Consider the following 27,782-nt stretch of genomic DNA (forward strand, 5'->3'; position numbering starts at 1 on the left):
ACACTCTCCTTTTTACCTCGACTCGCCCCAACGCAACTTTTCCTCCTTCAACTTCTTAACTTGCAACTCTTCAACTTCCCCCAACACATTCATTCATCTCCATCTTCATTTCTACCATCATTATTTTATCCTTTTGTGACAATCATGGGTTCTCAACCAACCCCTTTATTTGTTGACTTACCATTTTCTGCCTCCCGGACAAAGCCGGTTGATAATCGCTCCTCATCCGACAAGATTGGCAAATGGATGCCTCTGGAGAAAAATGAGCACTCCTCAAAAACAAACGCCGAGACTTTCTGTTGCCCATGTGTCGCCTACAGCCGCACCATGATGCGCTTGGATGAAGCCAACGACAGAAGAAACGGCATCAACGAGACTCGGGAGAAACACTAGAAGTCTCCAATCTACCCTATCTTTTCGATGGATTGTTGTTTTTTTGCTTCCTGCTGTTTTCCTCGTAAGTTTCCTGTGTGTGTGTATTGAACCCATCTAACAGCTTAGTCTATGGTTATTTGATCACCGATCTTCGATACGAGGTTCGAGAATTCTACAGCATCGATGGAAACGAGAACCGAGACTGTTATGCAGGATGCTGCAAGCCTTGTAGTACTCTGATACAGATGGAAAACGAAATCAATGGAAGAGAAAAGTGTCGGAATCCCAGTGACGCCAGTGGGTATACTTCTCATCCTCCAATGAAGTCACCAGCGGGTTCTTCAAGCTCGTCTTCAAAGGTCTGCAGCAAACAACCATCTACTGATACAGAGCGCGACGAATGCCTTCCGTGCATCCCTGAAGATCAATCCGAGAAATGCCCTTCAACTCCAATCACCCGCCGTAGCAGCAAGATACGAGAGAAGTCAATTGCCTTGGACCCATTTGCACCAACCGATGCGACACTTCTTCATATTCACGACCTTGGCAAAGACCAAACTTTGCCGGCCCTTCATGTTCACGGTAACCACCGGTTAAGCAACGATACGACAGGCCCAATTGAGTCAGCCCTTCATCCTCACGGGAACCACAGGTTAAGCAAAGATACGACTACTCTATCCTATCCACCCTCGATTCACCAACTTCGAACCGATACCAAGGCACCGGCCAGTCCGCCGGCAGTTCTCCGACACGACCTTTTCAACGATGTTCAGACATCTGCCATTCAACGAAGCAATCATAACCTTGGCTTCGACCAAGTCAATACCTATCGAGCCAGTCCAGAACATCAAATTCACCAGGATGAGGCAGTTCCAGGCGCATTCCCTGCATCATCTCACGATTTAGTCGAAGACCTAACCAGGAACCAGGCCAAGTCAGCTCAACCACATGGACTTGAGGAGGAAGATGAGGTTGCAAGTAGGCCAGTGCACTTTGGAGCACGCCATCTTTACGAGGATAAATGATTGGGCCAGAAGGTTGAGAGCAAGGAAAGGGAGTAAAGGATAAAGCATCACTATGAAACACCTCGAACACGACCGTATTATTAGTACTTGACAGAAGCAGCTAATAGAGATATTTGGTTATATTTCTGCGGCCTTGATTGTGATACGTATGCGACCTTGGCTAATGGCAACTAATGCGAGTCGGCAATATTTATTGAGAGGCAGGTTACACTGAGTTGGCATTGAGGCAATGCTGCATGGTGCTGTGTAACCTGTAAGAGGGCTGGTCAGAGCCAGCGTCAAAGTAATGGTAGACTCATGGGCAGGCAGTAGGCAATGTGTCAAATTGCAACACCGTCGATCCTGTCTCATTCCCAGCCTCCAGGTCGCAGTTTATTGCATTAGTTAGAGCGGCACTGCACTTAGAAGTATCATGGGGAGGGGTTACAACACGGACACGACGCGAGTTCGCGGATGGCCTGACCTTTTTAATAGAAACACTCGATCCGATAGTTACGCTTTGCAGGGGTTTGTTAGTGGAGTTTGATGATCTGGTTGGCGATCAAGTGTCGTCAGGGATTAGTTAAAGGACCAATTATCTCTCGAAACTAATCATGCCGTGATGAGACGGCCGCATATAAGTGACCATGGGACAACAGACAATGTGACTTTGACGGATATTTGCAGCTATTCAGGAGGTGTTGACGGGAGAGATGCAGACGGATAGAAGTACATACAATACATTGTAGTAGAGACAAGACACGGTAGACTGTTTGATGAGAGAGAGATGAATGTCCTCCCTTGCATCTAGCTGCATCTGACTACATCTGGTACAACTAGTCCATCTGCCTTGCATACAGGCGCTAGACACTTGGTAGGCATGGACGCGACGATTGGGTACGATGTAAGAAACTGGGTTGACGCTTGTGGAGTTTTAGCTCATGTCCCACAAGGCCAAGGTTTTGAAGCAAGTGAACGAATCATCAAGAAGAGACTTGGGCGGTGACGAGTGATACGAACATGGGCGCGTCCATTAAATCGAGGTGAGGGGAAGTTTAGATAATCAACCTGAGGCATCAATCTGGTGGTCAATCCAAGTCAATGCTTTTCTTCAGCAAAAAGCAAATCATTTCATTTCTTTCGTCTCGTCATTAAACACGAGAGATCGCGATACCAGCATTCTTCCTTCCTTGATTCCCTGTAAAAATCCACTAAAAGTTTATAGTTTCAGTGGTCTTTCCCCCACTGGCACGTCCATCTCACGTTCACGTCGGGTCCAAGGCACGGAATACGCCCACTTTCGCGCTCAACTGCACTGGCCGGGGTCCCTCCCTTAAACCCGGCATCTCCCTCCACGCGCGACCCTCCCGCACCAAAAACCCACCTTTAGCACCTCTTTTCTACCCGCTCCTCTCCCACTTTTGCCTTTCATCATCTATCATCCTCCTCCTCATTTACACGTCGCTTTGCTTTGCTTTGCTTTGGGTGTTCACGCGATAAACAATAAACAAGAAACAAACCCTCCTCCACTATGGCGACCGTTACACGTCAACCGTTTGCTCCTCTTGATGGGTCCAGACTTCAATCCCTCACAAGTATTAAGAATAGGCAAAATGGTAGGTGGAGATGGTCGTCCGTTTGATCGTCATCACTAACCTTTCCATCATCAGCTGCTCCTTCTACTGCTGGCAAACGAAAGGCTGAACTACTTGATACCGACGACTTCGAAAATGTTGATCCTTCAGCTTTTGCCAAACGATCCAAGGGATCAAAAGACTTGACCAAGGATATTCTCAAACCATCAGCTTTTGTCCTCAAGACTCCATCTCTACCTGCTCTACCCGCTCCCTCTCCAATCCCTAGTCGCCTCAGTCCAACCAAATCCTCCCGTCGCACTCTTCAACCAAAGTCTCCTGCAAAGACAAACGGCATCTCAAAGTCCTCTCCCATTCATGCTACTCCCGCTGGTCGATCCCCTACCCGAACCAAACGATCATCTGGTCTTGGACCAAGCCGACGACGTACTCTTGGACGTATTGACCCTCCTACTCTTCTCGGCGCTGCCGCTCCCTTCTCTCTCGATGCTGCTCTCAAGGGTACCATCCCTGGATATGGCGCCAAGTCGGCACCACCTCCCAAGGAACCTGTCCTACCAGTGCCAGACATGAAGGCTAGCTGGTTCTTTGAGATTCACGAAGATACTCCCGAACAAGAAATGACCAACCTTCTTCAACATAGCACATGCACACTCGACATTTCATCCGACGAGGAAAGCGAACGCAAGCGCAACAGAGATCGCGCTGAAGGTCGCGACAAGGAGAATGTTCCTCCTCCTGATGACGTATCCCAGACTCGTCGCTCGCCCAGAGCTGATGATATGATGGTGGAGAAGGAACGCGTCGCATTGGGAGAAATGAACACTGCCGACTTTTACGCTGAAGGATGCGATGAGACATCAGTCATCATTGTACCAGCAGACGAGCCAGAGAGCAGCCTTCCGGAATTAAGCACCATTCCAGAGTCAAGCCTAGAATCTCTCGAGCCCACCAACCTTCCGGAGCTAGAGGCAATCGCTACACAACAAGATATTGATAACCTCATGGCCAAGCCTACAGAAGGAACATCAAAAGCTGCTGTTTTGGAACCTATTGAAGGAACAGGGGAAAGTTTTGAGTTGTGGGAAAGCGGTAGTGCACATGACGAAGACGCAACTTCATGAGAATATGGTACGAGTATATGGAATAATGGACAACGGTAACGGACAATGATGGATATGCGAGCATGGCGTTGGATTGGATTCTCTTCTGGCAGGCTACCAAGCGCTGGAGTTCTGTTTAATTGTGTAGTTACTTTTTGTGTTTAAATCTCAATTGATCAAGTCTAAAAATCAACATTTGTGCCCATTGACCTGTGAAAATGATCTGATTGACCCGCGCTGTGTCCCACGTGAAGCACCACTTAGCCAAGACAGTGTGAATATCCTGTCAGCCTTTTCCACCATTCCACTTCACCTTGCCACTCACAATAACAATTTCCTCTCAACTGAAGCGCAACTCTTCAATTAATACCTAAGATTTTCATCTTCAAGGTTGGTTTATCCACGCGTGTCACATAAATCATTCTCACGATAACTGACTTTTCCCCACAAGGACACATAAGCACTCTCTCAACAACAATGTCTGACCTCGCGACAGCCGCTGTTGCGGGCAATGAGTCTGGCAACAGAGGTGCCTTTATCGTTTTGGAAGGCTTGGACCGAAGTGGGAAGACAACCCAGGTAAAGCTTTTGGAGCAGAGATTTGTCGAAGAGGGTAAAAAGGTCAAGGTTATGAGATTCCCTGGTACGTTGACCTCTACGAGAGTATTGAGCTACGCTGACATTTGCATACAGACAGAACTACACCTATTGGGCAGATGATTGATAATTACCTCAAGAGCAATGTAGAAATGGACGATCATGTCATTCATTTGCTCTTTAGCGCGAATCGATGGGAAGCTGTGTGAGTACTCACCACTACCCAAAAGATCATTCAAGCTAACTAAATCCTCTAGCAAACAAATCCAATCCCTTTTGGCTTCAGGAACAACTATCCTCTGCGATAGATACTATCACTCAGGAATAGTCTACTCAGCCGCCAAGCAAAACCCCTCTCTTTCACTCCCTTGGGCACGAGCCCCGGAACGCGGTCTTCCTCGTCCTGACCTTGTGTTGTTCCTCGATTTAACCGAAGAGCAAGCCCAGGCACGAGGTGGATGGGGTGGAGAAGTCTACGAAAGGTCTGGTATGCAGAAACGCGTACGGGAATTATTCTGGGGCCTAAGTATGGGTGGGAAGGATATTGCTGCTCAAGGATTGGGGCTTGAGGAGGGAGAAGGGTGGACACAGGAGGAAGAGGATCTTGTTGTTGTTGATGCGGGGGGGAGTGTGGAGGAGGTTAATGAGGAGATTTGGAAGAAAGTTAGAGGGAGGGTTGAACAGGTTGAGAGGGGGGAGGTTGGAAGGAGTGTGAGGGTTGTGAGGTAGATGCTGCAAGATAGATGTCTACAGCAAGATGTCAAGTCTAGGACAGCAAAACAAAAATGAATCCCCGAGACCTGGATCGAACAAGTGACCTTTCGATGACGGTAACAGTTACAGTCGAACGCTCTTCCAGCTGAGCTACTCGGGGAGGTCTCTGACGAAGCAGAGGGGTAACTATTGGTCTGCCGAGCATGAAAATTGTGTATATCATGTCAATGGGCAAATAAGTCAACGCGATTTGGGTTGGCGAGGAAGTAAATATCTCTGTCAGTTATTGGCTATGTAGCTAGAGTTGTGGACCAGATAGCTCCTATACACGGCATTCGCGGTGTGGGCGAGCATTGTTCTACATGTCCCTCTTGATTTGACTCATGATGGGGTTTTGGCGTTTTGACAGTAGAATGAGGAATACAACCACTAAGTACTCCCGGTGAATCTATGACTATATAGATTAAAGGAATTAAATACAGTGATACAAACACCATATTTTACATCGTGTCTATTAGATGTTTCTACTGTCGCTGTCCACTGTTCGACGGATTGTGTTGTTGCCCTAGGGTAGGTCCAGTGAAAACACGATACTTGCGACACCATTCAGTGCAGTGTTGACAGCATATGTTATGATCAAGGTAGGCATTGATGAAGAGAAAAGAAGAGGAAAATAAAGAATGGTTCAACCCAAGGTGTTTGTTTTACATCCAAGAGGGATTGTTAGTTCCAAGCTGTTACTTCGCATGGGACCTGTCTGTATATACAGCCATTAGCAACTTTCCAACAACGTCAAATGGCTATTCCTCCGATTTCGGAGACTTCCCCGAATAGCTCAGCTGGAAGAGCGTTCGACTGTAATTGCTACCGTCATCGAAAGGTCACTTGTTCGATCCAGGTTTCGGGGATGATATCTTTTTGCTTTAGTACTCGGCTCAATGTTTCATAACCCTCAGAGCCCGAGACCCTGTTGCAGGCAGATACTATGGGTTTATTTTTTAGTGCCTATTCTCTATTGTGCTGCCTTGAGTATTGTCTCTATCTCTTACTATATATAATCGATTTGATAATTTTTGTATTTTGCGTAGGAAGACTTCCACACAGTGGGGACGATGTGAAAAAAAAAAACAGAATTGATGCTGTCAACTCAGGATGACATTCCAATTCAGTGCGGTATGCAAAAAGTGAATCCCCGAAACCTGGATCGAACAAGTGACCTTTCGATGACATATAACAATTACAGTCGAACGCTCTTCCAGCTGAGCTATTCGGGGAGATCTCTGGAACAGAGGAACAGCTATGCCTCGGTACTTCGTATAGCTGTATATATGGCTGAGCTCATTCAGAATAAACAAAACCTTATTTCGATCCGTGGAAGCATCAGATCACCCTCCAGGAAACTATATATATCAGAATTGCTGCCATACCCTTTAACGAAGAGTGGCCGAGCGGTACCTACCTACAAACCTACAAACCTCTCTAAAATCCGCTCCTAAAAAAAACCTAAAAAACTCTCTCCCTCGGCCACTCTTCGTTTTTGCATTTTGCAAGTTCGAAAACCAGTACTGCAAGATCATAACTAAAAGACAACTTTTATTAACACCTATTTGTACATCTAGTTAAACACAACAGTCTTGTGACCGTTGAGGAAGAGTCTCTTTTCAGCATACCACCGCACAGCAGCAGCAAGCACTTGGCTCTCAACATTAGATCCCTCCTCGGACAAATCCTTGGGGCTCATGGCGTGATCAACACGGGCAATGCGCTGCTCAATAATAGGACCCTCATCCAAATCTGCAGTGACAAAGTGAGCGGTAGCACCGATAATCTTGACACCACGCTCGTAAGCCTGGTGGTAAGGCTTGGCTCCCTTAAAAGAGGGCAAGAAACTGTGGTGGATGTTGATGATGCGTCCAGACATGGCCTCGCACAATGTAGGAGAGAGAACCTGCATGTAACGAGCCAGAACAATAAGCTCAATGCCGTGCTTCTTGCAGAGCTCGAGAACTTGGCCTTCCTGCTGAGCCTTGGTGTCCTTTGTGACGGGGAGATGGTGGAACTCAATTCCGTAGCTTGCGGCGAGAGCGGCGTATTCGGGATGGTTGGACACGATAACGGGAACCTCCATTCGAAGTTGACCAGTCTTCATGCGGAAGAGAAGATCATTAAGGCAGTGACCGATCTTGGAGACCATGATGAGGACTCGGGTCTTGCGGGCGACGGGTCGAATCTCGTAATCCATCTTGTAATCGGTGGCGAGCTTCTCAAAAGCTTCAGTAAGGTGCTCGGTGGACTCGGTCTCGGTAGGACCAAAGTGAACTCGCATAAAGAAACGCTCAGAGACGGGATCGGAGAATTGCTGGAGGTCGAGAATATTGTGCTTGTTGTCGGCAAAGATGCCAGTCACGGCATAAACGATGCCGGACTTGTCCGGGCATGATAGGGTGAGGATGTGATCGTTGGCCATGTTGAAGGGCTCTTGGTGTGTTGAATTGGTATGAAGAAGTGAGGTTTGGGAAAGAATTGATCGGCGATTCCAGTTTCCGCATCATGGCCGAGTATGACTCCGAGTCCACCCCACTGCGGGCTAACCCTCCACTATCGGAGAGCGGGATGTGGATGCGGCATGTTGCGTGTAGGTGTACATACTGTAGTAAAAGGTAGTCGACTTAAAGTAGCTGGAGTAGAATTTGGCCTAGACGGCGCAAAGCGATTGTTAGGTTGATTATTGGAAAAGATCGTCATGATGCATATGCGTTTAAATACAGTCTCCGCAGTGGCTGCAGCCTTGGCACGTCAGAATGTTGTTTTTAGTTTACATCAGACGAAATTATTAGAACAGGTTATGCTGCTTAGACTATACGTTTTAGGTTATTTATTTCTGTAGCATAAAGGTTAATGATCAATATTCTGTTATCCATCTGATTCCTTTTTTAAGTTAGACGATTCGAATTGGCCAACTAACAATCGCACGAGAGCGAAGAACGACGGCTTCACAAGCCTTGAATCTATTGCTTCTCCAGCCAGCCGAGCAGATAGTTCAACTTCACAACTCCGAGATCGGGAACGTATTGTCAATGAAGCTCTCGCCGCTTATATCCCCGCTGAAGACTACAGCCACATCACGATGACGAAGCTGCTAGAGTTCCCACGGGGGCGGTGTGAGAATTGGATCAACGGTTACTAACAAGAGCAAGAGGCCAACCCAACTGGATGCTAGATACCGGTGCAATAAGTGGCTCCCGCGACACAGGATAACCTGCGAAATACCATCCACCCTGATGCAAGTCCACCAAGAAAGATTGGCATTCAAATTAACGTTCAATAAATGGCTCTTATGGTCAACATTTCTGGTATCTTGATGACTGCATCGCCGTGGTTGTCAGGAGCCGTTGTTCTTCGTGTCGGTGCGGACTTCTGTACCATCCTAGCAACTCTCTCAAAGAATAGTCGGATGACCTAGGATTGCAGCGCATATATTACAAATAACACTATCCAAGAGTTGCAGGACTATACCCGGGAGCTCAATAAAGAACCCACCAATAATCAGTATCTGGTATTTTCCTACCAGACGTCACCTAGTACTAACCCCACCTTCTATTAGCCGTTCGATACTGACTTGAAGCAACCTGGCAAGCTTGTTGAGTGTCAATGCCCTATCGGCTTGCTTGGAGGTGCGGCCCAGTGCTATCTGCTCGCACCGGTCCATCTGAGGGTCTCTCATGTAAAACCTGCCGCGAAAAACCCTCTTGCCACTGCTAGTTTGTAAATTACTTGGCTGGTAAACAGATCTGAATCTAAATCATTAGTATCGTCTCGCTATTGAGCTTTGGTGCTCGTGGAAGTGGTCGGGACTCCACATCCTCGAATCGAGGAAGTGCTCAAGCTTCTTGGGAATAGCAATAGTGTTCAGTGAACTACTGAGAGGGTTGGTAGGGCGAGGGATCGTTTCCGATGACTTTCACACGATCGATACATCCGCCATACCAAGGCTGATCCCACATTCTGGCTTGGTCTTAACGTAGCTGGGGCCGCTCGAATAGAGACGTTGCCAAAGCTCAAGTTGAATACCCCCAGACCCAAATTTACTCCCCAGGAGAGTTCCCTCGAGCAGTCCATGAGGATGGTTGGGGATAGCATCCATGGCTTCAGACTATACTCGTCATCTTGAAGAACTTAAGGGCAGCAGTAATTGCGCTGTTTTCCTGGTACTTGGCCATAAAATCGTCAGAAAAGATTCCTACTGTTTCCCCAATCTTTTCACTAATCTCGGTGGGGATCTCGGTTGTAGGTTCATCAGGGTTATACGTATCATGGTACAATCCTGGCGAATAACCGACAGATGAGGTGAAGGTGACATGGGTCCATAACCTTTCCGTCTGTTGTTCCTAGGCATCGGTTTTTAATACCACAATTCATGTTGGGATTAAATATGTTGGGTGTACGCATACCTGGCTCCAGATTTGCTATCCTTCTTGGGGCATTCACGTCCCAAGACGAGGTCAAGTAATTCATGCTGCAACGCGAACTTGTTGACGCCGGAATGGCTCAGTTAGACGACTCTTTCTTCATATGGTGCTTTTTTAGAGAGGACGCAGAAGCCGCGCCGCTCAATTTTCCGGTTGAGTTCCCTGTCGATAATTCTGTCGCAGAGCGATGGGTCGCGGCGGCACTCTTCGAGTGTCAAATCAGCCGACAAGGACGAATGTCTTCCCAGGACCTACGCGCTGTGCGCCGGGGAAATATGTGGTAAATTTGTGACAATGTTTTTCTCTAGCGTTCTTGTCGATCTGGATCTGCTACCAGCAGTCCTGGCTTTAGAGGGTCTTCGGGTCACTGTGCTGCAGTCAACACAGGTTCAATCACACAGAACCAGTATCAAAGAGGTTGCAAGCAAGACCGGGCAACAGTCAAGCCTCAGTGCCATGAAGATTCGGCGATCTTTAAGGAGTTCAGACGGCCGGCGGACCGGGCTGACATAAAGCTGGCCAGTCTTGTTCTGGAGGGCGGGGTCGAGACAGAAACATGATGTGTAGGTCTTGGGGGTGAGTCGTGATAAGCCAGTATGGGTGAACTGCGAATCCAGAGATGTAGAAAGCTTTCGAAAAAGCGGTTCAATGGTTGGCGTATCGACTAGTTCCAGATTTGCTTCCATCTGGAAATGACCCACGATCTTATTGATGTGACCATCAAGAAACCGAATCCATTGCTCATCTATCGTAATCCTTTTTGAGATGAATTCGATTCCGACGTCTTCCCAGATAGGCTTTATGGTGTAGTCTGTTGGCAGGGCCGCCCCTACACATCCTTTCGTCAGTTCATATGCCCGAGCCACAATTTCTCGTAGAACCGGGTCGTTATCGTTGTGAAGGACGAGCCGTCGTGTCTGAAAAAGGATCGCACATGCATGGAGAGCGCCATGGAGAACCAGCTACGCAAGGGCTATGGGCTCATGTAGCCTTGCAAGTGGTAGTTTGGCTGTCCATTGTTCTTTGCCGTGCATCGAGGAGCAGAACGCGAGTTCAATGTCCGCCGAGAAGGGGAAGGGGAGGCGGAACGAGTGTCAGAAGGAGAGGTGCACTCAGAATTCGTCGCTGTAAGATGCTTCGGATCTCGAGGGCGATCATCAGTTGTGTTGAGGCCGGCATTTAATGCGCTGCTGATATGGACGGGTTGATGGGTTACCCAAAACTTCCATTCTTAACCTCCGATGCAGTGCGTCTTGAACAAGACAGTGATTCTCAATCCAACTTTTTGTTAACGACACCGTCAGGTAGAAAGTCTGGCTTGGACGTGGTTGGCTATACGCGTATAAGTATCTGTGAGACAGATTATACATACGCGCATACTGTCTGCCAAACCCCTATAGCCTATTCTCAAGATTTTGCAGTCCCTCATTCTATCGCTTGTATTGACAGTATGACCTCTTCTCGGCGATGAAAGGGAAGTCGCCTTGTGGTGGCAGTGCTCCTGTATTAACTCAGCTTGATCTGGGACGATGAATGGCGTTCGGGGATTATAGGCACCGGCATGCCTAGCGACACGATGATCAAAGCGAACAACAAAACAGCGCCCATTATTGAAAGTGAAGGAGAAGTTCTGGCAATACATGGAATTCATGCTGTCTTGTCCAGGTACCTAGTTCATCGAGGCTCCTGCTGTTGACCGGCGACTCCCAATATACACGGAGCACAATACCATTGCGCTTCGATATCGATAGATGAGGCTTCTTGGTCTCGGATACATGAACCAAATCGTTCCCATATGGATATAATTCTGGTAGGGCTGGGTTCGTTCGTGATCGCCCAAAGCGAGATTGAGGTGTCTAAATGGTACCCATATACCAAGTCGCATCTTCCGAATACCTCTCCATACATGTCTGAGATTTCTTTAGCTCGACAGACGGCGCCTTGATCTGGTTCTTTCATCAAATATCTCATAAACATGTAATTCAGTATAATATCTTTGTCAAAACAATATCCGATCACGATGTTATCACCGTCACGTGTCATCGGAAGCATATCCGTTCCCCACCTTCATCAACATTGATACACTTCACTCTTCATCCAACAATGCATCATGTCGGGTGGCTCCCGAAGCCGAGAAGGCTGCTTTAACTGTCGAAAGCGCAAACGAAGATGTGATGAACAAAAGCCAATTTGTCAAAGATGTCGCAAGATTGGAGATGATTGCGTCTTTCCGTCTTTGTTAAACACCCTCAAGTTTGTCGTGGTAGCATCTGACGATCATCATATGATACCGATTACCCAGAACATTAGCTTCTTAAACCTTTCGACTCAAGAACTTGTCGCTGTCTCTAACTCGCAAGGCGGTGTCGTGCAGAGATCACCACTTCCGCGCGTCATTTCGCCGTTTCCTTTTGAGATAACAGGAATAGAAAATGCTCTAGTACAGTATTGTATGTTTACTCTGTCGATTAGCTTCTTGGCTGACCGTTATTAGACGTTGAAGTCATCTCTACCAGCAGAGTTTACGTGGACACAACTCGGAATGGCTTCCGTACGTCAGTCATACCTCGAATGTTCTACCAAGGTTCTCTCCTCTATGCAGTCCTGTCCATGAGCGCAGCAGAATGGTCACAAAACGGCAGCCCCGATTACAGCGGTCTTTCGATGCAGTACAAGGTTCGGGCACTCCACCAACTCCAACAAGCTTTACTCGACTCGCAGGACAGTGAAGGCAATCTACTTACCTGTGTTCTTCTGTCATCTCTCGAGATAGCTCATGGATCTTCGCAATGGCTTCATCATCTACAAGGTGCTCTCGCTCTTCTCGAGAGTTTCGGAACGAGCATCGACTCAGATGTGGCCGAGTTCGTATTGCAGTATTTTCGTTTTCGCTACATTTTGATGGAGACGACTCAGCCGACTCATGATGACACAGTGAATCAAGCGATGGCGAGCTTGACCAGGATTGAAGCAAGTCTGTCAAACGATCGCAATCTCGTTGATGAGCAGATAGGTTGTTCGATGGAACTAGTCGACATTATTAACGAGATTTCGTCGCTCACCTACATTTCCAAAGATCAGCTATACACCAAAGGCCAAGAAATTGAACAGAGAATTGAAGAACCTTTGCAAGGCAGTACCGATTACTACCTTTCGAGGAGCGCAGAGTCATTCAGGATTGCGGCTCAGATCTATCTTCGTTTTGTTTGTTACGACACCTCCATTACGCATCCATCAATTCTCGAGCTCCACGAACAACTCCTCTTGTGTCTTTCTGACATCATTGTCAAAGGACAAAAGAGACGATCGTTCCCAATGTGGCCTCTCTTTTTGGCTGGTTGCGCATGTTCTTCTGATCAACAACGCAAGGTTGTGTTGGACCATTTCACATTGTTGGATAGTAAATGGCCTGTGAGCAACATTTCAGTAGTTTGGAATGCTCTTAAACTTATATGGCACACCCGCGACTTGCAATCTACCAGCCAGGATTGGAGAGAGGTGATTCAAAAATTTGGATGGAAGTTGTCTCTGTCATAAATGGTCAGCTATAGAATGATTCGCTGTGTGTAATATCTTTTCAGTCAATATCAAACGGTAGACTGCGCCTTCAACGCTATTGCACAACGTGCCATTGTAGTCACCTGCTCTGTACTGAATCAATTGCGCGTCTGGGTTGTACCTTGGGCAGTCACTCAATCGTACAGCCTAATTCGTGCTGCAGGTCTTACTTCTTCAGGATAGATCTTTAATACCTTGTCTCCCGTCCGTGCAATCAAGGGTCCATCGTGACCACGCCATTTCCCTAGCTGCGGTTGTTTGGATCGTAAATCATGGTATCGAGGTTGATCAACTGCCGTTAATGAATGTGATAGTTGTGTCTGTGTTAGTACCACCGTCATGTGTACCTTGGAACCCCACAAGTGGCAATTGATCCAACAGCATCAATTCCAATACCAGACCTGTTTGGCATGAATAGAACAAACAATGATGATAGCTGTAGCATCAAGTATTTGAGTGACAGACGACGCCACTGGTGTTTGTGACCAGACAAGTCTAGAACTGATGCTGTTCCCATTCCTTGGCAAAAGGGAGCTAATGCAGGGACCCCAGCACTCGCAGAGACCAGGTTCTCGACTCTTGCTGTCGACCGAATGATATCGCGAATCACGTTCCGAGGAACTTCTCCTCTCAGTGATACCTTGAACGGGGTAGGGGGAACGGATTAGGATTTGTGCAAACCTTGTAGTGCATCTCATATCATAGATATTGGGTTTGTTATAGCCCAACCGAGATTGTGTGCATCTGCATTGCAATGAAATCATCGAGTAGATAAATCAGGTTCAAGACACTATACGCGGAACATCCTTGCGTTAAACACGGACATGTCACCGAGTGATAAGAGGATTCAAACACTCAAGTGGATGCTGTGCCACGGGTTGAAACACAGAGAATAAGCGCATCAAAAGGCCCGAGCAGTAGAGCTATTCCTGTCAATTCTGCTGCGATATGTGGCGGTTCAAATGACAATTGTGTTGCATCGCGAACTGGAATTCTGTGGCTTTCAACTCCCGCCTCAAACCTTGTTGTTTGTTCTGTGCCTTGTTCCTGGTTCGAATCGGCTCGGCTCTGATTTTGGGATGAATTCTAAATTTCTACCCGATTGTCAGTCGTCGTTCGCACGAGTCTCAGTTTATCATACTACATCATGAGATGATGAGAAACGTGATCGTATCCGTAGAAGCACACGATTACGGCATCTCGGCTACCAAGAAATCTAGTGAATGCTTGGCTCAACAGTCAAAAATACGGAGCCTTGAGGAATAGAAGCTTGGGACATGGGATCGGGGGCGAGTCAGGGCCCCTGGAAAAGCCAAGAGTCGGTTCGTGGAGCCATGCCATGCCGGTGGCGTTGGTTCAGACTGTCGAGAATTAGCTTAGCTAGGTGCTTAGCAGAGGAGAGGATGCGGGTAAATCGTCAAGATAGTCAATATTGAGCCATTTACCATTCGTGGGATTGGATTAGGTCTAGATGTATGCAGTTGTGCCACATGGTATCTGACATTATCTTTTGATGCAGGCTTTGGGCTTCTAGATGCAGATATGTAGGGGCAACCGACGGATAACGGAAACTGTCGATGGATTGGTATGCGAAAACACGCGTATTGTAGCGTATATCTTCGAACCGACGGAATAAACCTTGTGTCTAAAAGATGTCGCGGTGATACCATGAGTGGTCCATGACTGGAGAAAGGACCTTCAGAAGCTAGACTATGGACCCCAGAGCCGGGGACCCCCGCTGGCTCCTGCTGTAGCTTTCGCCAGACCCAAAGGCGGCAAGCCCATTCTTAGCGCACCCGCTTTAGGACCAAGCGCTGCAAGTCCAGGGGCTTAGCTAGGTTCGTTTTAGTTAGGGGAAGGTCTAAGGTCTGTCCCCCTCTCCTTCCTCTTCTCCTCGTTCTTTAGGTCTAGGTCTAGGTCTAGGTCTGGCTTTTTCGCGTCACAGTGGCTTGGAAAGAGGCAAGTCAAGGTTCCTTCCCTTTATTACTTTGATGGTCCCAGGATCTTGCTTGCATTGCATTGTGTCTCTGTCCCTTGAAACTCTTGATATTCCAACCGCAATCTCGTCTGTTTTCCCATCCATTAGGACAATTTTCGGTTTCTCTCTCTACTTTTCTTGGCTCTTATTACTTGACCCTCTCGCAGCCAATCCCAACGTTGCACTTACCCACTGGACCTGAACGAAGCGACGATCCATACATTCATCCATGCAACTGCAGAAGAACTGAGACCAACAGGCTATTCCATCACCTGCAGTTCTTCTACTCTCTCCCTCTTTGATCAACTTGATTGTTTGGTTAATTCTTCATTTTTGTCTATAACCTTTGTCTTCGTTTGTTCTTCATCTTTTGTCGCGTCGAATTCTCTCTTTTGCGGGTTTATTCTCCAAATACTACTTCGTATCGGCACCTTTTTGCCGCGCCCCTAATTACGTCGACACACCCATTTGCGGGCGGCTTTGCATCAATCAACCATTTCCCAACGAATTTTGAGTTTCACTCTTATTTTGTCTCGTTTTGAGCATTGAAAATAAAAGGTATGTACCAGCCGTTGCCAACTGGTGTCACTGTCGCACATTGCCTTTCACATGTGCATTGCACCAGCCATCGCATCATAGCCACAAGTCACCTGAGACTAACCATCGCGATAGCTCTCCTGATCATTTTAATCTCCATCATCCCCTTGGTTGCGTCTTTCGACCAACACTCTCGACCGTTCAATTCAACCCCCAAATATCATCAAAATGCCTTCAAACTACGAAAAGCTCTCCCGCCCTAGCGGCGATACAACTTTGGCTGTCCCTGAAAAGGCTGCCTCCACAACGCTCACAGTCAACGAAACTCCTCGCGTCAGTACAACATCGACGCCTCAAACAGACAAACTCAACCCCTTCGACACCGATATCGAAGCCATGGTCACAAACACCCGAACAGAGTCAAACATGCACAAATCATCCTGCAGCCCTCTTGCCAGCAAAACAGACTGCCAAGTTTGGCCAGGAAAGGATCACTGGAAGAAGCAGGCCAAGGCTGCAAAGGCAAAGAACCGCTGCACCTGCATGGCCCACCTCAGCAAGCGCAATCGCTGGATTGTCAAGGGACTCATCATCCTACTTGTCGTCGGAATTGCTGTTGGTGTTGGTTTCGGTGTCAGCAAGCCACTCAACGCGCCCATATGGGGCGACGACAAAGATAACAAGTAAATTCGATTCTTCAGTCCAGGCAGACGAGATACCCGTCATGGACTTCTCTTATCGCGGAAAGACTTTTTTCGTTTTCGGTTCAATTGCTTAGCGCGCTGGTTTTCTTTTCTTTCTCACATCATGAACGGGCGTTATGGCGTCACATCTCATTTCAATTGTGACGGCGAGGAGTGATGGATTACAGAACATTGGGTCTTCTGTTTTTACAGTTTCGCTATTTACTATATATGGTACATGGTCAGTAGACTAGAGTCTAGAGGAATAAAAAGTCCTCAGCAAGGGACAGGGAACATTCCCTTTTTCGCGCAAACAGTATCTTTCTTGGTGATTGTCGCGTCGCATATGTTTGCTGTACCATGATGCTATCACAGGCATCAGATCGCTAAAAGAATAAGAGACGAAATTAGTTGGTCAGTTTATGCTGCTTAGACTATGGTTCTTAGACTATTTATTTTTGTAGCCTAAAGGTTAAGGTCAATTCTTCTGTACCCGCGACACAGGTAAGGCGAAGTCATCATAAGCACAAAGTGAGGTTATCTTGACCCCCCTGTAACTCCACCAGATCTTCAGGAACCAGATCCAAGATGCGGCGGCCCGTAGAAAATAAGTCTGTGGGGATGGACGGAAAGATGCATATTCTAAAGAAACAATACTCTAGATTTGGAAATGGTGGCAAGGGAATGACCACTCCCGAATAGAGTTGCTGATGGAGGGGATCCACAGGTATCCGAGCCTCCCGTGGGAGGTTGGGGATATATGCACTTGACAACCAACCTTCTAAGGTATGCCTGTGTCTAATAAGGTTTTGTCGGCAGAGGTCAAAGGCTGTTTGTTTGGCAAATTGAACAGAGTAACTTATTCAGTTTGTCAAAGCCATTGTTCGGTTTTTTTTTTGCTGATGTTCGGATTTCTATCAAAGATGGGACAACAATCATCTAACAAAGCAGTCTTTACAAGCAAGAAAATACTCAAGATGTCTGTCTTTGCTATATAAACACGTTTAGCAATATTGCTCTCAACCAAATTACAGACTTTAGAACAAGTTAACTCACAGACTGACTTCAGAACCCAAACTCTACAGATTTCTTCTTCACCGCCGCCAAAATGAGTAACAAAACTTATCTTCCCTTCTCACCCTTCTCATGGCTCATCGTTCGTCGCGATGGACCTCCAGAACAATCCAAAACAGACAAGGCTGTGACCATTGCCATCGTCTGTGGTATTTCTGCGCTTTTCCTCGTTCCGCTTGTATGGTACGTTACTGCGAGAATTGTCACGGTTCGTAGGGAAAGGGCTGCTAAAGAGACAGCTGGTGATGTCGAGCAGGGGCAGGGCATTAATTAGATTTGATGGATTATTGAACGCTGGTCGTTTACAGTATCTAGGTTGAATACACTCAACTTTGCCCAAACTAATGTACCTTTATCTTTATGAACTTTCAGTGAAGCAGCATAAACTTAGATACTTGCTTGAAGCCCCGCCTATCTCCAGACAAAGCTCAGCATGAAAACACATCCATTCAACGACAGTCATGCAAAAGTATATAGCATAGACAAATAAAGTATTAGAATTTATAAACAAAGTTCTTAGAGAAACTAAAGAGACCTAATCCATCATTTATGTCCAGAAAAGTGACGATTTGCCAAAACTTACAGTGTTGTGATGCTTCACTTTACCAACACAAGCCTTTCAGAAAAAGAACTCTATACCAGCAATTCCCGCAAAGAATAGAGTCGATCGAACAAAGTTCTAGATATGAATCTCTTTGGCATATAAATATCATAGATACCCTCACATTGACAATAAATATGTTCCAACAACAAAGAACAAAACACCATCGCTCTCAACAACACAAACGACGAGCTTCAACATCATCCACCACATCATCTACCACTACCACCATTAACAACAATAACAACAAAATGGGTTGTGGCGGTAGCAAACCCAAACGCTTGGATGAATCCAACAAATCACGCCTCCAACGAGGCATGCTTGTTGATGTGGACCGCGTACACAGGAGTGGAAACGACGTCTACAAGAAGAACGCTTCAAACAGTCAAATGTACCAACATCCTTCGTTCAAAGACCCATTACCACAACACTTTTCAAGAAGAACAAACGGCCCGGCACCACCACAAAAGGACATGAAGCATCTACGGGCACAACTGATTCGAGGAGACAACCAAGTCAAACAACGCAGGGGTTGGTAAACGAGCAAAACTCGAAATAAGAGAAATCTTACAACCGTCATCTACGTCTAGGTAGCATACATCTCCCCCAAAACAAACCCAATACACACGATTAACAAGTCGATTTGTATCTTTGTCTGAAATAAACCTCTCAAGTGACCCACGTCAATCACATGCGGTCCTGCGCCAATAACCCCCGTGTTTGTCTATTTCCCAGAGGTGATCCTGACCTCTTTCCCATGAAATCCGTAATAAAGTGTCAAGTTTGTTGTGCGAGTGTGAGTGAAAAAGAAACAGGAGACGATCCAGTTTGTATGTTATGTAATGAACAAAAGAAAGTGCTTTGAAAAGGGGGTAGCAACATTTTTTGCTGGGACTGTGGTGCGATGCTGAAATCGCATATGTAGGTAGAGGTCGTCGTCGTTCATGTTGTCAGGTTTCAACATGTTAAAAGCTCGTAAATGGCCGTTGTTTCGATTATACAGACTGATATAACAGGAGAGGCTCGCCAACATTTTCGATTTCGGGAATGGTACACTTTAGGTCGAATGCCTTTGATAGAACAATTTTGAAGATCTGAGAGCTGTTAGAGGTTGTCATTATTGTAGAGTAGAACGTTTGGGCACACCTTTTGCACGTTGATGCTATGACTTGTACTTGAAAAGATTAATGCAGCCCTCATGGCTTTGGCAAATCGTCTCGCCTGTGGTTGTTAGTCGAGTTAAAGCTAGAAATGGGTGACATACCTGATTTGAGATCTCTTCTTGGTCTTGAGGGGGAAAGTTGACAAAGTGGTCATACTTGGTACCCACAAGAATAGGGATAGCTGTTTTGTTGAAACCTCGTCCTTGTCGGTACCATTCCTTGATGCTATTCAACGTGCTCTTGCGCGTAAGATCAAACATGAATAGAATGGCGACAGCATCGTTACACACGAGCGGCAACATGTTGACAAACTCTCTTTGGCCACCAAGATCCCAAATCGAAAAGGTGATTTCCGTGTTGCGGATAGAGATTGTCTTTTCCATAAAGTTGACACCTAGGGTTTGGATGTAGTCCTCGTCCCAGCTTCCCTCGACGTATTTGACCATCAAAGAGGTCTTTCCGATTTGGGCATCGCCCACCATGCCGACCTTGATCACGACATGGTTACGACCGTTGGAAGAAGGCTCGCCCGTGCCTTGCCGGTAGTCGTTGTATGCCTGATGTGCGGGGTTGGACAGGCCGCTGGCTGGACGTGAGAGTGGAGGCGCAGGCTGGACAGGAGGTGTGTATCTGGGTGAAGGGTCGTCTCTTTGAGGACTGGCAAGGCCCTGATCAAGGGATGTGCTCTGTTGATGATGGAAGCCGTTGCTTGAACCGGGGTGGGGAGATTCTTCGATGCCTCCCATGGTGTCATCGGGAGCCTGAACAGGCAGGGGGACCTCGTGTGGGGGAACTTCCGTCTCCATGATGGCAGTCGGGGGAGAGAGAGGGTCGGATACGGTGGCCGTAGCCTCGGAGAAGGTTGAGTCGTCCAGTTTGAAGGTGGTCGAGGAGATTATTAGAGATCGGGTACGAGATTATCGAATGAGTGTGGAGACAAGGTCGGTAGAGAACGTGATGGGAGAATCGCCAGAAGAAAAGAAGAGAAAGAAGACGGTCAACAGCTCATCAACGGCATCAAGCTAGTTGCAAGCATAGAATGAACAAGGTCGCGACGATAGTCTAGGTAGTCGAGTTGAATGTTGTAGGTGGCGGAGTCGGATGAAGCAGAAGCCACCTGGAGAGAGCTCGAGGGAGTAGTGGAAGTGAGACAGGGCGCAGCGCAGGGTATGAGACAGAGATTCAGCGCGTGTCGGATAGTAGAAAAGAGCGGGATCTCTGGTTAAAGTCGAGTCGAGTCAAATCGCAGTCAAGATGAATGTAAAGGTCAAAAGTCAAAGGTGGGTTAGAATTGGAAGGGTTGTAGCAGGGGAGGGGGTCACTATTTCGTCGCTGACGTTTTGGAGAGATGAGGCCCTGCGGCTAGAAAGGTGCGCGCAAGCGAAACAAAGCGGGACGGAATTTCAAGGCACCGACTGTGGTACAACTGCTAAACTAAAGTGAGAGAATACAGCACCAACAGATAAAACAAAGACGTGTTGGTTCTTCTTTTCTCCTGAGATATAAACTTTGACTTGGCTGCAGTAGGTAAGGCAGTCTGTCCTTATGCGTGAAATGTTTGGGTTTGTTGATATGGTGGAGTGATATTTTAGCTTTCGGGACGCGTTGGTAGGGCGCGTTTAGAAGAAATGGTTGGTCGAGACAATAGATATGGCTGGATAAAAACAAGATAATCTACGCAGTAGATCTTGGTTGTTTTTCCCTGGAATTCCGATTTATTGACAAAGAATGGTGTAACCAACATCATGCCCAACACATCATGCAGAATCCGGTAACTATTTGCGATGGAGTAAATAGCAACCATCTTGTTTGTTATGCACAGACAGTAATTGCAGTACTGAGTAAGGCTGGGCATCTCAATGCTATGTTACTCTACAAACATTAAATGACCATGCAATCAGCTATCACTAAGCTTCTATTAAGCTCACCTTTATTGATTAGATACCTCATTACCCCATTCCAAACACACCCACCATCTTGTTCCAACTGTCAGTAACCCCACGCTTCTAAGCGCCGGGGTATCGTTTCGTTTCATTGGTTCGCTGTTTCATACAAGCCTCATGTCTTGACAAATGTCCGATAAATAGAATAAGTGCCGGATGGTTGCATTCCATCAGGTCGCCAATGCAGGTAGCGCTTAGTTTGAAAGGGCAAGGTAGTCCTCAGGGTATCAGAAAAGCTGGCCGCTGGAAGCACAAGAGATAGGATTAATAGACCAGTTTCCGGTCCTTACACTACGTATCTTTATACCCCAAGGCTGAGGAGGTCAACTTTTCCCCCTACCTATTAGATAGCCTAGCAGTTTTACAAGCCAGATGATTGGCGTTTATGCTATATCGTGTCCTAGCGACACTATCATTTGCATGGATAGGGAAGTAATATGAACAAAAAAAAAATTACATGTTGCCGTGCCTCAGTCCCCATTATGACGGGATGGTACAGAAGTACCCTGGAGTGGCCTGTCTTGAAGACAATGGCAACTTCATTCTCATGGATTCATCATAGGCGCAACTTTGGATGTAGTATATGACAGACAATTAATTGTCTGTTCAGCTCTCTGTTGAAGTTCAAGACCTCAGTTCCCAGAATGGGTAGTTTAGGAAACACCCTTGTGTGACCATCATGCAGGCAACGGTATTGCTTTTGTATTGTGTGAGAATAAGGTTGCTCTTGGAGCCCTATGTTTCGTGATATACCGCCCTCACTGCATCGATTAGACTTTAAAAAGCCCCCCCATCAAAAATGCAGGCAACGACAGCTTCACTCTCATGGGTTCATCACCAATCTAATTTGACTCGGACTGGGGATACAATGCAATTGGAACACATTCGCTTTTGTGAAGAACCCAGACTTTATTGATGTTGATGTCCTACCGAGAACCGGACTGTGTAATGTCGACTGGTGTGCGCACGATTCCTCCTCAAGATTTGTCCATTCCAAAAAGGGGTTTAACGCCGGGAAAATACAGGAAGGGAAAAGCAGTTCAAGTGATGTGACATGTAGAATGACCTTTTCGTGTCAAAGCATCTTTCCCCCAAAACCACATAACCTAAAGCCAGTAAGTACGATACGATATCACGAAGTAAATGTTGTTTCTCACCTAAACCCAAACACAGACATCTTTATCTTGATATAACGTGAATTGGAGCCATGTCGGAATCGTAAATAATAGTTGGATTTCTGCAGTCCCTCTTCTCTCATTCCTTCTTGCCGCGACAACATTTGTTGGCCATAAGACACATGAGGACAAGAATAACAGCGAGGGCGATGAAGGAGCCCATGTATATGGCGTCCAGTGTGTTACTGGGGCCGCCTTTGTTCGAGGGTGTTGCGCGGTCGTGGAGATGCTTCTCGAGCAATGGTTGAGCGTTGGAAAGCGACCCGTGGGCCTTTTCGACGAGGTATGCGAGAGCCGGCATGTTGAAGGGTCGAGATGTGATTGTTGTTTTGGGATTAGAAGGAGAGAGGGGAACAAAAGCCAATCCGGACAAGCAAAGACTCATTCTTATAATCTTTCAAGTTACAATTTCGAGTTCAAAAGGTTTGTTGGCGTTGAGACGTGATGCAGCAACACTCTCATAGAGTTATACACGTATGCATGAGTAGACTTTACCAGTCCAAGTAAAAAAGTCTGATAAGACAAGAGGTCCTCAACAAAGGGGATGTGTAGGTTGCTTTGGTTGCCATGTAGAGTACAACAACTAATACATAGCATATTATCATGGGATGAGTCCGTCATCGGCCTATATGTGGCTAGGATTAAAATACACACCACCATATTTGCAGATGTTTGGAAGTAGCTGGAATTCGATAGTATCTGTATCCAATATAACACCCAACTGATAGATATGGACTTGGAACCATGCGCAGGACTCTCACATCCGTCCGTCTCAAAGATGCCAATAGATGTCTACCAACACCACACTAACATCAACAGTATTATCACCACCAATAGCAAAAGCAATTGACAGGAGGAAACAGCAATAATGATCAAGGCGACAGCGATAACGGTGTAAGTGACTGCAATGAAAGAAATCACCTATTGTTATATTGTTGGGAAACTACATAGGTACCGTTATGAGCATTGACTTGACAAGAAAGCTTATGAAACGTCGCCACCAGATGAAAGAAACCCGTGGAATTCGATCTACAAATAGGGCAAGAAATACAAGTCAACGTGGCTTAAGTATATACGCAACTATATACTGCCAAAGTAATACCGTATCTATCTGGATTAAAATTTACCCTCCGGGTAAACGACGCCCAAGCTTCTATGCAATAAGTGCCAGAGATGAAGACCCTACCAACCGTCTAGCATTTAGGGTTCTCTATAACAATCTCTCTAGTGGCCAGGAAGTAGATGAGTACGCTTTCCGCTCAGTATACTCTGCAGTTTGCAGGGCGAACACCCTGGTGGATATTCTTTGGGATGGCAAGTCTGATGAGGACATCATACAAACCCCAAGGCGACATTTGGAAGTTACAGCACAGAAAGAAAAGGCGAAATCCTACCTAGAGACGTTTGTCAAAGGAGGTTATACGGATATGTTTCTGGGGTTAGAGGAACTGGAAGATGATATTGAGCAAGACTGAAAATTAGCTTGTTTTCCCAAGGGTCAGTTAGAAGAGGCCTTTTTTTCATTTGTCTTTTTACCATTTCAAGGTTCCTTTAGTTTAATGGTTTTACACGAATTCTAAAGCTTGATACCGACTTTTTCCCTCGTTCTGAAGATTCAAGTTCAAAAATGTAGACCTCCAATTAACATATGCATGACATGCTGACTAACCCCGAAACCCACATCGGCCCATCTCCGCATGCCGACCGGGGCAAAGCTTGAATCACTGATATCACTACATCATACAGGTTACCTCACAATCCACCACCACAATGGCCTCAATTGCTCGATCTCTGCGCATCGTCGCCCCTCTAACAAGGGCTATCGCTCCTCGCGTTCCCATCCGAGCTTTCTCCTCCACCAAATTGAGTACGCAGATCTGTCACTCCAATCTCCCGTCTTCAACTCCAACTAACAAAACCCAGGCCTCGCTCGTAAATACACAAAAGACCACGAATGGATCGATCTCTCCGCCGATAAGAAGCACGGTTTCGTTGGAATCTCAGAGTACGCTGCCGAGCAGCTCGGTGACGTCGTCTACGTCGAGCTCCCCGAAGCCGGTACGTGGGTTGAGCAAGGCGACGCTGTCGGCGCCGTTGAGTCAGTCAAGTCTGCTAGCGACATCAACGCTCCCGTTCGTCTGCGCGTTCTTCAAGTCAACGATAACCTCGAAGAGAAGCCCTCCACGATCAACAAGGTTCCCGAGGACGATAGCGCTGGTGGTGGTTGGATTGCCAAAGTCGAGGTTGATGAGGAGGGTGTCAAGCAGTTTGAGAAGCTATTGGATGCCGAGGCTTACAAGACTTTTGCTGGAGCCGAATAAGAATAAATCACCACGAAATAAAAAAGAGAGCGGTATAGCACAGTACAACACAGCATAGACTTGTCATCCTGGGGTATATTTGGGTTTAATTCATGACCATCTACTGATCTATCATCATCACTCATTTGACTGTCTCTGGCACCTGTCGGGTCTCGTTGATGGCGTCCAGAATCTTTTGCGCTCCTTGTTCCACCAATGACTCCGCAACCTTTCTTCCAAACTTGTCCGCCTCATCGTGTGTCTTGATGGCTTCTGCAATCTCGCAATCGACACCCTGGTCACCTCGGAGGGAAACAACCGTAGCCTTCATTCGTAACTTGTCGTCAACCCACTTTGTCTCGACACCAATGGGAACACTGCAACCACCCTCAAGCGCTCTCATGAGAGCTCGCTCTGCCTCGCACGCCAGCGCTGTTTGCTCGTTCTGGATCGTCTTGAGGAACTCGAGAACCTTTTCGTCATCGGCTCGGCATTCAACTCCCAGGGCGCCCTGGCCAACAGCGTAGAGGATACCTCCGTTTTCGGACTCAAGGAACTGTGTAATATGGTGGCCGAGGTCCATTCGCTGAAGACCTGCCGCTGCCAAGATGATACCGGTCAGGTCGGGGTCCTCCTCGAGCTTTCGTAGTCGGGTCTGAATGTTGCCTCGGTGGTCCTTGAATTTGAGTGTCGGGTATCGTCTAACCAGCTGCGCAATGCGGCGTACACTGCTTGTGCCGATGACGCTTCCAGCCGGCAGATCAGCAAGGGATTTCCAACCGTGCTTGTCCTGTAATTCCTTCTTGATCACCAGTGTATCTCTCGGGTCTTCGCGGGACGTAACACATCCGAGGACACAACCTTCGGGGAGAACAGTCGGCATATCCTTGAGCGAATGGACGACGATGTCGAGTTCCCTGTTGACGAGTCTCTCCTCGAGCTGAGACGTCCACAAGCCTTTGCCGCCAAAGTTGTAAAGGGCTGTGTTCTGGTCGCGATCGCCGGTGGTTGTCATGCTGTGGATGGGGAATTCATGATCGGGGAATCTTTGCTTCAGAGCGTCGACGACGATTTGGGTTTGGGCGAGGGCAAGAGGGGACTTGCGAGTACCGACGTTTACAACGCCTTTGGGGGATTGAGATTCGGCCATGATGAGGTTGTGGATTGAATTGACGATGTAAATGGATGATAGCTTGGAGGGGCAAGTTGAGCTTTTCGGAACATGGTGGGGTACAGTGTGGAGGTGCGTGTTTTTAATTGACACGGTATAACCGACCGGGAGAACATCATGATGTCGAATTACATGTACACGATATAGGACATGTAAGAATCACGAGGAGGTACAGCACCACAGATTACATATACTACACTCTTTTGACCATGGACGTCTTGAGCTTGGCAAGACCTCAAGAGGACTGCCGGATGGCAGTACTACAACAAGTTGTAACATTAAAGAGACGAACAGCTTGGAAATAGCTATATAAGACCAGGCATTATCTCAATTGAACAGTCAGTAACCATCAATCAACTACACTCGTTACAATGAAGCTTCAACTTTCTCTTCTTGCGCTGGTTGTCGTGGCTTATGCAAAGCCACAGGATCCTCCCGAGGAACCAGTTGAACCTCCAGCTCCGGTTCCTGTCCCAATTCCCTCTTCTATGCCAACTCCTCCGACATCTCCAGTACCTGCTCCTCCAGCTGGTGATATTCCAGGCCCTCCACCTACGGATCCAACCAGTGAACCTATCCCAGACGGAGCAATCTGCGAGTGTGGATATACCTACTGTGCTGCCGTTCTTAAAGCTATGGGTACGTGTAATTTACTAACAAGACAAAAGACTGCATTAACACCTTACAGCCAAACCGTGGAATGATGGGCAACTGTCAACTGCGTACTGCGAGACTCCTAATGCAGTTTGCAAAGACCAGTCCCCGGGTAGCAACGTCGACAACGCTCTATTCATTTGTCTCTGTGATGAACCTGATCAAAAGGTTGGAAATCACCTTGAACTTTTGTGTGGTTGCGATGCATGTCTTAATGTCGGACCTGACTTTAGAGGTCGGTGCAAGAGTCCTTGTAGAGCTGGTCATGGAGCAAAGGGAGGAGGAGGAGGTGGTGGGAAGGGAGGTGATGGAATTCGAGGAATCAATAAGATGAGATTTTGGTAGAGATCAAGTGTTGGATATAATGGTATGTTGAAGAGGAGGATATTCATGCCAGTCACTCTTTACATGATTCAAATTGACACTACCTGTGAGTCCGCTTACAAGCTCAATTGCACCAAGAACCAAGCCAACAAGTATCTTCAGTGTGATGACTATGGGGTTAGGCGTTGGGACAGATTGGGCAATATACTCAACGGGACAGAATATTTATGCATTGCACCATGCTCAAGAGAATGACAATCTTTAGAAGAATAAAAAGGTCTCAACACCAACGCCTCATTGTACCCATCTACCTCTCCCCATTGCTAGACAATAGGTAGGTAGGCAGACCACTAAACAGGCGCAGTCATTCGCGATGCTGATTCACGACGATTTGGACATTGATTCACAAACTCTTAGGCTGGCCCTTTTATAAGTTGTGTTCTATTTTGCTCCTCATTATCGTATCCCGGTTGCTCAAGATTTTAACGTCGTTTAAGCTTCTACCAACAGTGCCCCTTGCTCTTGATCATCTTTATCCTCATCACCGTCCTGGTCTAGCTCGTAGGCGTCGCCTGCCCTTCCATGACAACGTTGGGCCACCTTGATCAACAGGTGCCAACGTCTCCTGATTCGGCACGGGGATGATTGGCCGCCTTTAATCCTTCGAGAGTTGAATGCGCTTGATTGAAACATCTAACTAGTGATGTAATGTAAGTGAGAAATCTGGTGCTTCCAGTTAGCTGCTACGGACAGCAAGTATGATG

General features: G+C 46.9%; 14 protein-coding genes across 14 annotated transcripts; 10 read left to right on the forward strand and 4 right to left on the reverse strand.

Annotated features, from left to right (window-relative positions):
• Nucleotides 1-144: 144 nt before the first annotated feature.
• FSST1_000090 (uncharacterized protein) lies at nt 145-393 on the forward strand (the record flags this gene model as incomplete). Its single annotated transcript, XM_083235642.1, has 1 exon — nt 145-393. The coding sequence occupies one exon, from the start codon at nt 145-147 to the stop codon at nt 391-393; it is 249 nt and encodes an 82-aa protein (XP_083090272.1).
• A 302-nt stretch (nt 394-695) lies between these two features.
• On the forward strand, nt 696-1,400 carry FSST1_000091 (uncharacterized protein; the record flags this gene model as incomplete). Its single annotated transcript, XM_083235751.1, has 1 exon — nt 696-1,400. The coding sequence occupies one exon, from the start codon at nt 696-698 to the stop codon at nt 1,398-1,400; it is 705 nt and encodes a 234-aa protein (XP_083090273.1).
• A 1,510-nt stretch (nt 1,401-2,910) lies between these two features.
• On the forward strand, nt 2,911-4,098 carry FSST1_000092 (uncharacterized protein; the record flags this gene model as incomplete). Its single annotated transcript, XM_083235857.1, has 2 exons — nt 2,911-2,995; nt 3,050-4,098. The coding sequence occupies 2 exons, from the start codon at nt 2,911-2,913 to the stop codon at nt 4,096-4,098; spliced, it is 1,134 nt and encodes a 377-aa protein (XP_083090274.1).
• A 456-nt stretch (nt 4,099-4,554) lies between these two features.
• FSST1_000093 (bifunctional thymidylate/uridylate kinase) lies at nt 4,555-5,403 on the forward strand (the record flags this gene model as incomplete). Its single annotated transcript, XM_083235967.1, has 3 exons — nt 4,555-4,720; nt 4,771-4,879; nt 4,932-5,403. 3 exons carry the CDS (start codon nt 4,555-4,557, stop codon nt 5,401-5,403), a joined length of 747 nt encoding a protein of 248 aa, XP_083090275.1.
• Nucleotides 5,404-7,003: 1,600 nt separating this feature from the next.
• On the reverse strand, nt 7,004-7,855 carry FSST1_000094 (formyltetrahydrofolate deformylase; the record flags this gene model as incomplete). The annotated part of the gene is made up of 1 exon (XM_083236077.1): nt 7,004-7,855. The coding sequence occupies one exon, from the start codon at nt 7,853-7,855 to the stop codon at nt 7,004-7,006; it is 852 nt and encodes a 283-aa protein (XP_083090276.1).
• Nucleotides 7,856-11,967: 4,112 nt separating this feature from the next.
• FSST1_000095 (transcription factor domain-containing protein) lies at nt 11,968-13,394 on the forward strand (the record flags this gene model as incomplete). The annotated part of the gene is made up of 2 exons (XM_083236185.1): nt 11,968-12,307; nt 12,352-13,394. The coding sequence occupies 2 exons, from the start codon at nt 11,968-11,970 to the stop codon at nt 13,392-13,394; spliced, it is 1,383 nt and encodes a 460-aa protein (XP_083090277.1).
• A 2,764-nt stretch (nt 13,395-16,158) lies between these two features.
• On the forward strand, nt 16,159-16,617 carry FSST1_000096 (uncharacterized protein; the record flags this gene model as incomplete). Its single annotated transcript, XM_083236295.1, has 1 exon — nt 16,159-16,617. One exon carries the CDS (start codon nt 16,159-16,161, stop codon nt 16,615-16,617), a length of 459 nt encoding a protein of 152 aa, XP_083090278.1.
• A 1,104-nt stretch (nt 16,618-17,721) lies between these two features.
• On the forward strand, nt 17,722-17,961 carry FSST1_000097 (uncharacterized protein; the record flags this gene model as incomplete). Its single annotated transcript, XM_083236406.1, has 1 exon — nt 17,722-17,961. The coding sequence occupies one exon, from the start codon at nt 17,722-17,724 to the stop codon at nt 17,959-17,961; it is 240 nt and encodes a 79-aa protein (XP_083090279.1).
• Nucleotides 17,962-18,539: 578 nt separating this feature from the next.
• On the forward strand, nt 18,540-18,827 carry FSST1_000098 (uncharacterized protein; the record flags this gene model as incomplete). Its single annotated transcript, XM_083236516.1, has 1 exon — nt 18,540-18,827. The coding sequence occupies one exon, from the start codon at nt 18,540-18,542 to the stop codon at nt 18,825-18,827; it is 288 nt and encodes a 95-aa protein (XP_083090280.1).
• A 456-nt stretch (nt 18,828-19,283) lies between these two features.
• Nucleotides 19,284-20,257, reverse strand: FSST1_000099 (Ras family GTPase TEM1; the record flags this gene model as incomplete). Its single annotated transcript, XM_083236625.1, has 3 exons — nt 19,284-19,382; nt 19,435-19,509; nt 19,553-20,257. The coding sequence occupies 3 exons, from the start codon at nt 20,255-20,257 to the stop codon at nt 19,284-19,286; spliced, it is 879 nt and encodes a 292-aa protein (XP_083090281.1).
• A 2,391-nt stretch (nt 20,258-22,648) lies between these two features.
• Nucleotides 22,649-22,870, reverse strand: FSST1_000100 (uncharacterized protein; the record flags this gene model as incomplete). The annotated part of the gene is made up of 1 exon (XM_083223906.1): nt 22,649-22,870. The coding sequence occupies one exon, from the start codon at nt 22,868-22,870 to the stop codon at nt 22,649-22,651; it is 222 nt and encodes a 73-aa protein (XP_083090282.1).
• Nucleotides 22,871-24,339: 1,469 nt separating this feature from the next.
• Nucleotides 24,340-24,890, forward strand: FSST1_000101 (glycine cleavage H-protein-domain-containing protein; the record flags this gene model as incomplete). The annotated part of the gene is made up of 2 exons (XM_083224017.1): nt 24,340-24,436; nt 24,493-24,890. The coding sequence occupies 2 exons, from the start codon at nt 24,340-24,342 to the stop codon at nt 24,888-24,890; spliced, it is 495 nt and encodes a 164-aa protein (XP_083090283.1).
• Nucleotides 24,891-25,011: 121 nt separating this feature from the next.
• FSST1_000102 (hydroxymethylbilane synthase) lies at nt 25,012-26,019 on the reverse strand (the record flags this gene model as incomplete). The annotated part of the gene is made up of 1 exon (XM_083224127.1): nt 25,012-26,019. The coding sequence occupies one exon, from the start codon at nt 26,017-26,019 to the stop codon at nt 25,012-25,014; it is 1,008 nt and encodes a 335-aa protein (XP_083090284.1).
• Nucleotides 26,020-26,411: 392 nt separating this feature from the next.
• On the forward strand, nt 26,412-27,039 carry FSST1_000103 (uncharacterized protein; the record flags this gene model as incomplete). The annotated part of the gene is made up of 2 exons (XM_083224237.1): nt 26,412-26,679; nt 26,729-27,039. 2 exons carry the CDS (start codon nt 26,412-26,414, stop codon nt 27,037-27,039), a joined length of 579 nt encoding a protein of 192 aa, XP_083090285.1.
• Between the last annotated feature and the right edge of the window lie 743 nt (nt 27,040-27,782).

This window comes from Fusarium sambucinum, chromosome IV, assembly GCF_050947815.1.
Source record: "Fusarium sambucinum isolate potato_lamoka chromosome IV, whole genome shotgun sequence".
NCBI classification, from domain to species: Eukaryota; Fungi; Ascomycota; class Sordariomycetes; order Hypocreales; family Nectriaceae; genus Fusarium; species Fusarium sambucinum.